The sequence below is a fragment of the Pinus tabuliformis genome, chromosome 2_2, assembly GCF_031772625.1.
Source record: "Pinus tabuliformis cultivar Carrire ecotype Pingquan chromosome 2_2, CPIR1, whole genome shotgun sequence".
Classification (NCBI taxonomy): Eukaryota; Viridiplantae; Streptophyta; class Pinopsida; order Pinales; family Pinaceae; genus Pinus; species Pinus tabuliformis.
The window spans coordinates 1187791405-1187800740 of NC_142300.1; the positions used below are offsets into that span (position 1 = coordinate 1187791405).

At 36.1% G+C, this 9336-nt stretch overlaps 2 protein-coding genes across 4 annotated transcripts; one reads left to right on the forward strand and one right to left on the reverse strand.

The window, feature by feature from the left end:
- The first annotated feature begins 2670 nt into the window (after positions 1-2670).
- LOC149197730 (tRNAse Z TRZ4, mitochondrial-like) lies at positions 2671-5708 on the forward strand. Of its 3 annotated transcripts, XM_089405932.1 has the most exons (7): positions 2691-2975; positions 3150-3239; positions 3625-3669; positions 3878-3932; positions 4098-4141; positions 4280-4383; positions 5499-5708. In XM_089405932.1, the coding sequence occupies exons 1-7, from the start codon at positions 2856-2858 to the stop codon at positions 5500-5502; spliced, it is 462 nt and encodes a 153-aa protein (XP_089262058.1). In that variant the 5' UTR covers positions 2691-2855; the 3' UTR covers positions 5503-5708. The 3 variants fall into 3 exon arrangements, with proteins under 3 accessions (XP_089262059.1, XP_089262058.1, XP_089262057.1); XM_089405933.1 differs by lacking the exon at positions 4280-4383 and having other exon boundaries at positions 2671-2975; XM_089405931.1 differs by lacking the exon at positions 5499-5708 and having other exon boundaries at positions 2703-2975; positions 4280-4603.
- Positions 5709-6658: 950 nt separating this feature from the next.
- LOC149197731 (UDP-glycosyltransferase 86A1-like) lies at positions 6659-8428 on the reverse strand. Its single transcript, XM_089403981.1, has 2 exons — positions 7835-8428; positions 6659-7751 (listed from the first exon to the last, which is right to left on the reverse strand). Exons 1-2 carry the CDS (start codon positions 8337-8339, stop codon positions 6790-6792), a joined length of 1467 nt encoding a protein of 488 aa, XP_089260107.1. The 5' UTR covers positions 8340-8428; the 3' UTR covers positions 6659-6789.
- Positions 8429-9336: the final 908 nt, after the last annotated feature.

Below are 9336 nucleotides of genomic sequence, written 5' to 3' on the forward strand. Positions count from 1 at the left end.
TCCACTCGTATCACTCATAGGGGAAGTACGCAAAGAAAATTTCATGGATTTCCATATACAAGTAGCGCTCTAACAACTCTTCCCTCAATACTCGCGAATTCTTGTTTTCCTGAGCCACGAACTCGTGAATTTTTCTGTCTAGCCACTCTTCAATTTCTTTCTTTATTGGATTCTAGTGACACAACATCAAGCATCTCTTATGCAGATCCCGGTCTCGGCAACGAAACCATTTGTTGGCTTGTTAGGACCTGACTCAGGTTCAAAGGTGATTTAGCCAAACAAATCCCGGTACTATTAGCCCATTTGGCAATAGTTCGTGGAGCACAGACTGAGGTATCACCCGAAGTAGTATAGGAGGGTGCTAGAACTAGGTTTTTGCACCCTTGACATGTCTGATGAGTTCAAGTGGTATGTGGTTTGACCCTGCATGAATGTCGCTACGCGTGCTTTCTCGTACCTCGCAGCCTGAAATGCTACCTTCGCTCAGCCCTACTCGGGGACCGAATGCTATTATTACCCAAGTCCTTACTGATATTCCAATGTTAGTTTATTATCTTAGTCTACTTGCATGCTTTAAGTTACACTTAACAATATACACCATTTGTACAGTTGCACGTAGTAAATAAATAGTCTATTTGCAATTTATATCAAACGTGCAATAACCCAAGAACAAATACATAGATTTTAAATAAAACTTCTCTTTATTATTCTATTTCTTAGTTACAGACTCAACTCTGCCTTGTGCACTCAGCTGCAGGGGTCCGCGCACTCAGCTATAGACTACTAGGCCTCTGCGCACTCAGCTGCAGAGCCTTCTCCTACCCTACGACCCAAGACACTTAAACTCTTGCTCTTCGCTTCTACTTCGCTCTCCTCTGTTAGTTCTTAGTTATCTTTTACACTTGGAGCCTCGCTCTATTTATACAATCCCATGGTCTACGTACCATGGATAGGCCAACATTACATTACGAAACTAGGGTGGACAACCCTATGACTCTATCATACATTTCGTGCTCCACGCTCGCAATTCGCGGAGTCTTTACAACAATATTGGGTCAAAATTTGGGCTTTGAGCCCCAAAACATGCCTTGGGTGGATTCCATGCCCAACACATGATTAGTAAAAAATGATCAAGCGACCAAAATAAGTCATGAATGGAAATTTCACAATCAAATTCCACCCTAATATTAATTTGAGTTCCGAAAGGGACAATGTCTATCCACCCTATAGAGCTTTTGCTCATACATTTAAAGAATTTTACATTCAATTTGACCTCTTTTTAATGAATGGATCTAGAACAAGTTATGCAATTTGTAAAGTTTAAACATTTTGATAGCAAATCATTACTTATTTTGTCTTTATAAATATACCCCATTTGATGAATTTTCTTTTAAACATAAATTTTGGGTTTTTCATGAAATTTAAATTACTTAACATAAAAAGCTTACATGGTGCTTAGTTTATTATTATCTTGAACATTTATTTTACTAAGTCCCGCATCCAAAAAGCAGTTCATAAATGAATTTTATTGTTATTGTCCATTTCTATCTGTGTTATGCTTTACACATGGTACTTGCAGCTTTATTTTAATATCAATTTAAATTTTTTAAATTTGGGATTGTGATTATTGTTCAACATATTCATCATTTTTTCATATATATTTATTTATTTTAACAACTTGATGAATTGAAAAGTTTAATATATTAATAATAATAAAATATTTCTTTTATAATTTTTCATTTGCCTATGACTTTTACTTTCATTCACAAACTTTCATGAGACTAATGGTCCACTTTGGCCCATGAGTGCTTGAATTCTCTACTCAAATACACACATTATTAATGTTTAATTATTGCTTAGAGAATGTTTTTGTATATATGCAAAGACTAGATTTGTGAGCACTCTATGAACAATCAATAATGAACAACCTTTTGTTTTCACATGTTAGGGTTGTTTCTCATGAAATGGGAGGGTTGTTTCACATGAACAACCCTCCCATTTCACATTAAATACTAACTAATCCATCTTTTAATAAATAATAAAAATAATGTGAACCTTATAATATTTAAAATAAATGAATTTAAATAGTTTTTAACTTTTTTAAATGAATTTAAATAGTTTTTAACTTTTTTATAAATTAGATTATTTAAAAAATAAATTCCACATTGAATTAATTTATTTTAATTAAATTAAAAAATGTATTTTTTATAAAACAAAAATAAATTAACAAATAATTTTTTTATAAAACAAAAAACTTTTTTTTTAAGTATTAAGCTTTATACATATCTTCTATTGAATTTAAATAAAAAACAACTATAACATGCAAGATAGTTATAATCTAGGTGTATTTTTAATGTAACCTTAATTAGAGATGTCAGTTACATATTTTTATCTTATTAGTCCCTGCCATCTGGCATCCGGCAGGGACTATAGTGATCGATAGGACCCCCACTTAGCATTAATTGACCCCTGCGTTTCTCTGTTATACGGCGGTTATTAGTGGGATATGCTAAGTTTTGTTTGCAGTCATTCTTTGGCCATCGTGCGCCATCTTATTTGGCCTCTTCCCGAGGCGGAAGAGGCCGGACCATAGCTTAAAGGAGGAATAAACCCGGTGCATTTTCGCGCTAACCGTCACGGTGTCTGGTTTAATGCTAGCATTACTTCTGCCCGGTATGCGGTTTAGTAAAGCTCGGTGTTCCCTCTTGCAATGTTCTACATTGGCAGCTGGTGCATGCCATGATGCACCATGGTTCAACAGCTGTTAGCCTTCGTCGCACTTGTCAAAGCCCAAAGCCGGTTGGAAGCAACTTCTCCGGAGGCAAGGTAAGCGCTTGAGGTCTCTGCGATTGCTGATGAAGTTGCTGAACGGGAGGAACGGGAGGCCTCTGCGATTTCTGATGAAGTTGCGAAAAGGGGGAGGGCTTCAAGTAATAGTTCCTCGAAACCATTTCCCAGATCTCCTAGCTCTTCAGGTAAGCTTTTGAACTGTGGCTTCGCCAGTCTCAGTACTCGCAAATTGCTTAGTTGCTGAATACATTGGGAAGAGATTTTTATTACTAGCCTGCTGAATCATACGAACCTGCTTTTAAATTTTATTTTATTGGCTTTAGGTTTCTGAGGTTTTGTCCTCGTTATCTTTGTTACAGATTCTGGGGACTGGGATGGATACGCAAGATACATTCCCATCTGTTCTGCTGTTTTTTGATCAACAGCGCTTCATATTCAATGCTGGAGAGGTGAGTTCAAGTTAAACTAAAATATCATAGCTTTACCAGGCCATAAAAAAATAGAGAGCTTTCCACACAGGACTGGAGTCCCCGATGGTGGGGATATCTGCTTTCGGTATAGCGTTAAAATTACCGATTGAATCCATGTCGCGTAGGCAATTGAAGCACTTTGTGGGTTTTGAAACTGTGACTACTGGTTGGTACTTGCAACTATTGATTCCTAGACAAAACAGGCCAGCTAGTCGCTTCCTTTTGAACTCAATGAATCGCTTACAGTCATAGGTTATGCGGCTTTTGGGTTAAAAGTATGGGTAATCGTGCTGGTATTTTCAATGTATTTGAACATTAAATCTGGTCAACATGTCTCTGAATGGACTATTCTTTTTTGTATCAGGGGCTGCAACGCTTCTCTGCTGAACACAAATTCAAGCTATCAAGAGTAAGCTGTGCTTTTGAATTAGTGTTATTTGGATCACTTATATACAGCTTTATAAATCATTGTTTTCTTAATGTGTCTGCCTTCTCTGTAAGATAAAATATTCAAGTTTACTTGAGCCGTTAGACACCCAATAGCAAAATATCACGCTCTTAGATTTGATAAGATTATTATGCACATGGACTGATAACCTATAAGGGTTGGCTCTCAGTTAGATCACATATTTCTTACCCTGGTTTGCTCAGAAACTGCGGGTGGCATTCCAGGTTAGTTGTCGAAATATTTGGTCAGTTTTTATCTATTGTACGCAGAACTAGGGTTGATATGCAGGCAACAGGAGTGATCTTTTTCTTTTGAATTGGTGTCTATATCTAGATTATGATTTTCTCAAGCAATCACAAATGGAATTACACCATGATCGTGCTTTGCAGGTCTTCTCCTGACGATGGCTGGCATAGGGGATGATGCAATGACAGTAAGCAAATTTTATGCCCTCTTTTACGTTGGAAGATTTTTTCTAGGAGGTCAAATTGAACACTAAAGTATTAAGACATCCTTATACTAGTGAAAATTTATCATGTTCTAAAATTTGTAGGTTCCTATGTTTTAACAGGTTAACATCTGGGGTCCATCAGATTTAGAATTTTTAACTGGTGCAATGCGGTCATTTATTCCAAACTCTGCTGTTGTTCACACCAATAGTTTTGGTCCAGGGCAGTACGTCATCAACCTCTAAAGTCTTCTTGTTCATTTAGTCTCTCTGAGTTAGGCTTAATGACCCATTGGTGAGATTTATATTGTTTGCTTTCTTTAAATGACGTGTGTTTGCTCCAAAGGCTCCAGCAAACTAGCCAGGATGTTGAAGGATCACGTCTGAGATAGAAGGGTTATTCCTAAGATTTTCTTGCTGCGGATATGTAACAGTATTTTCACATAATGCAGTGTACATTTAGCGAAACATATAAAGTATGTACAAAATGCATCCGTCAGTTCTTTAGCGTATAATGTTTGTTTACTGCTGAGCGTATATCGTTTGTACATATTCTCACTGTAAAGCCTATATTTTAGATATTAAGAGTAGTCAAACCATTGTACTAAGTTTTTATCATGTTGGTACTTCGGTCTCAGAACGCAAAAAGTCATCTCAATACAGGGGTTGACTCGAATGAAAATTGTGGAAGAAGGGGTTTACTCTTCTTCTTTTTTCTGAAGATAATTATAAACTAGAAAGTATTGTCAAATCCCCTAATCGTTCATTTTCTTCTAACATGCCACTCAGTTATAGCTTTTTGTACACTCTTAATGTAAGTTTGCTAAGGAGTCCCTCTGTTCCAAAATTTACTTTAGAATTATATTATGTGAAGGTTCTAACATAATTGCTTTATTATAGCAGTTTTGGCTTACAAACCCCCAACTCAGAATTTCTCAATACAATAATTTAATTTTTCTTTAACTTTTAACATCCATTAACATTACTCTTCTTCCACAAGTATTTAATGATATGGAGATTAAGGTTTTGTAATCATAAATGCATATGCTTCTTCTCAGCTTATTGTATACGTTTTCAGCATGCTCAACCTCTAGTATGTTGTACTTATCTCGATACTTTGTTTCTTAACAATTTTTTCACTTAAATCCACAGTATCAATAAGAAACTTGTTTTGGAATCCTTTATGTTTATATATATTGTATTAATTTCGTATGACTAGGGTTCCTAAACCTACCATTTTTTCATAATTATTGTATATAATTTAAACATGTAATATGAATACAATTATGTATGCGTGTATGTCCATAATTCCATGCGGTTGTTTTGCATATTTCATGTAAAGCTGAGGAGCAACCGGAGAAATACGCTGACAAGTATCTACGAGATGTTATTACGAATTTCATGATAGCTGGCCGGGACACAACTGCAGGAACCCTTTGTTGGTTTTTTCATTTGCTTTGCAAGCAACCTGATGTTGAAAAAAAGCTTCTTCAAGAAATTCATGACGTGGTCAAGGAGAATGAATGTGTGACCATTAAAGAATCTATTACTATGTTTTCTCAGAGTCTGCCCAACACAGTATTGAATAATATGCACTATCTTCAAGATACTTTATCGGAGACCCTAGGATTATTTCCAGTTGTTCCTATGGTAAGACACTCGTGTATTTTTCTTGGGGCAACTCTTTAATGCACTGGCACACTCATATTATAAAACTTTAGCTATGATAACTTTATATTCTTATAATTTTAACTTGTAAAAGTAACTTGGCAGGGACTTGCTGCGATGCAGCTTCCCTTGTTTTAACTCAAGTAAAGCAAAAAAACCAAATTATTTTAATACAATATGAACAATTATATAGAGATGAGTACTCAGTGAATACAAATCCTAATAGTACTCTTTAAATGAAACTCAAATGATATGCTTGATCTGATTCGAGGAGTTCTTATTCAATCCAGCGGAGACGCAGAGTCGAACTGGGTTAGCTCAAACATCCAATGAATTCCGTGCTCAAACATTTAATGAATTCTGTCCGAATCTTTATGTGCAGATCCCAGCTTTTTAAATATTCACATGTTCATATTATGTAATTTTCTCATATCGGAATTTGAAATAGAATTTAGAGAAGAATTTTACACGAGTAATTAATTTGAAACAGAATTTATAGTAGGATTGTACAGTTATAATTAATGTTGTAACATTTTGAAGTTAATTTTATCATCATTATATAATAATACGTAAAATATTTGAATCAATAATATGTGAGATAAAAAAGTTTAAATTTTATTTAAAAAAAATAAATTTATTTTATAATATTAAATTTTGAATGAACTTTAAATTATTTTAGTCCAACTAAAACTAATAACAAGTCAATCAATAAAACACTGATTACGTTTTATCTTGCTTGCTAACTACAAGTATAATAAATAGCCATGTTGATGCCATGGATCTTCTCAAATGTCATTCTCAGCTTTCTTATTTTCTACATAATCATCGAATTCACGGTGACCATAGAAATATCTTTCCGAGAAATACGGTGACCATAGAAATATCTTTCCGAGAAATACAATTAATTTTTACCAAATTTTGGTAACCGGTGATAGTTTGTGAACTTCTTGGAGATTTGACGCTGCTCATACTTCTGATCCAACTCCTTCGGTGCACGTTGTCTTAATATAGTCGGCCAAACGTTGCAGCTTAACCCAAGAGGATCCTCCGTCACTTGCTGCTTGTCTTATCGTTTCTCTAATTTCTTTACTCTTCCTCCTCATCTCTTCCCCTTCTTTGCTTCCCACCAGAAATTTGACAGCTCTTGCAATCTCTTCCCGCTCTATCAATCCATCGTCCCTACATGCCTCTAACCCTAATCCAATCTTCCACTGGTTAACCACAAGCATTCTATTGGTGTACTGATCATACGCCTGTGGAAAAACCAACATGGGGACCCCCAAACTCACGCTCTCCATTGTTGAATTCCAACCCCCGTGGGTGAAGAAACCCCCAACGGAAGGATGAGATAACACTGATAATTGAGTACACCACGGAACCACCAGGCCTTGATTTTTCGTTTTCTCCAAAAACCCCTCTGGTAGAACGTCGCCATCATCATCAGAACCTAACATACCTGGACGGACTACCCACAGGAAATTCTGCCCACTTTCCAATAAACCCATCGCTATCTCTTCCACTTGAGTTTTGGACATGCGAGCGAGGCTTCCAAAGGAAACGTACAGAACAGAGGATCTGGCCGTCGAATCCAGCCACTGCGAACAATCTGCTTCCGCCCACAGACTTAATGACGTGGAATTCATTGACATCTCCTTATTCTTGCACTCGGCTTCGAGATAAACTGATGGAAGAAACGGACCGAGTGAGTAGATTGGAGCTGCAGTTTCTCGAACTGCATCGCTTGCTTCTCTTTCGAGTTCGTACACTGTATTTCCGATAATCCATTCTGCCTCGTCTAGCAAAGCGATCTGTTGCACAACATTTTTATAAAATTCACTAGACGTGTCTCCCGCCTGGATAATTGATGGCCGATCCTCATGCTTCAATGGAGGAAGCCCCGGAATATAATCAATCATGACTTTGGAATCTGTAAAAATAAATACGTGTTCGTTACATATCAAAACACCTAAATCTTTTTTTTTCAGTTCAAAAGGCAGCAGAGAAGTGTACCTTCTTTCTTTGGAGGAATGCCACCGTTGGAGATAATTAGGGGGAGATGTTTATGGATGGTATAAACACTCACAGACTGCGACCAGAAACAGACGAAAGGAACCTTAAATTTCTTGGCGACGAGAGACGTCCAAAAGAGAAAGAAGCTGCCGATTATAAGCGAGAACAGGGGCTTGCCAGCTTCTGTATGGAGGTGATTTTGTATCAGATCTTCCGCAGAATCTCTCATTTTGTACATTACAAATGGGTAATATTCCAAAAAATTGGCCTGTCGGTCAAAATCCAGCGGTAGGCCGTCTGAAACCTGTGCGAAGCTAATGTTTGAATTCGGACCAACTGAAATCCCGTCGTGATAACTGCGGGCTTTCATAATTTTGGAATGATTGGATTCGGTGTTGATGAAGGTGACATGAATGCCTTTGGAAGAAAGCATCTCAGAGAGTCGTACCAGTGGAGTTATCTGACCCTGAACTGGATATGGTATAACCAAAACATGGGGAGCCATAGTGAGTAGAAGATCACAATTTGCTCTTTGATTGTGAAATTAGCACTGGGAACCCCTTGGTGGCGTAGTCTTAATAGAGTGCTTGAAGTTTGAAGAGTAGGCAGAAAGAACTCTGACCAAATATAAAAAGAAGTTTGAAGAGTAGGTTCAGTTTTGGAAATATTTGTGCTTTTTTGGGTTTAGTTTTTGTTTTTATTGTTTAATTTTACTTGAGAGAACAATTTTTTTGGTTGAAGGTGTCGTATGCAGTTGTTATTATGATTCTGGAGATATCGGTTTAAAAAAATGGTTGATCCTTATGTTATGAGTTGGTATCATTGTAAATTGGAATCATGATGTAGATGTATTGAAATCAGTGCATTATATATATTATAACTATTATAATCAATAATAAATCAGTGTAATTTGTAATTTAGAATGTGTGCAACCAGTATCTCATTATTTTTTTAAATTTTTATCAATTTCAATAATACATCATAACTAGTTGCTATTTAAGTTTTATGTACCACTCATCTAGGTGACATACTTAGATGATTTTGAATCAATAACGACTCTGTTTACATATTCAAATAGTGTTATCTATTAACGTTATGTAATCTAATGCAACAGAGGGAAATAGGCTCTATGATGCGATGTAACAAAGGTAAACCCTCTATGACGAAGTTATAATAGAATGATTGAAGGAAGAGTAGGTGGGAAAAAGACAAAATCCGAAATGAAACAGTAATGATTAAACCAACTGGAAGTGTAGGAATGTGTAATGAAAGCTACTTATCGTTTATGATGTCATTGCGCACGCAAATGAAGATCAGAGGCGATTTGGCACGTCTTTGCTGCACATCTTTTATGGGCTCTTATGAGATAGGTATGGCAACACAGCAATCAATATATACAATGTTATGTTATAAGGCTGGGTTATTAATTAGATTTAAGTAAGGATATTATTTTATTGATGATCTATATTATATGTTATTAGGTAGATTTAAATAAGTATATT

Coding starts and splice junctions, on each gene's coding strand:
- LOC149197731 (XM_089403981.1), bottom strand. CDS start 8,339: ATGGCTCCCCATGTTTTGGTTATACCATATCCAGTTCAGGGTCAGATA. Junction 7,752..7,834: donor CATTCCTCCAAAGAAAGAAG/GTACACTTCTCT, acceptor TTATTTTTACAG/ATTCCAAAGTCATGATTGAT.
- LOC149197730 (XM_089405931.1), top strand. CDS start 2,856: ATGAAGTTGCTGAACGGGAGGAACGGGAGGCCTCTGCGATTTCTGATG. Junction 3,240..3,624: donor TCATATTCAATGCTGGAGAG/GTGAGTTCAAGT, acceptor TTTTTGTATCAG/GGGCTGCAACGCTTCTCTGC. Junction 4,142..4,279: donor TAGGGGATGATGCAATGACA/GTAAGCAAATTT, acceptor ATGTTTTAACAG/GTTAACATCTGGGGTCCATC.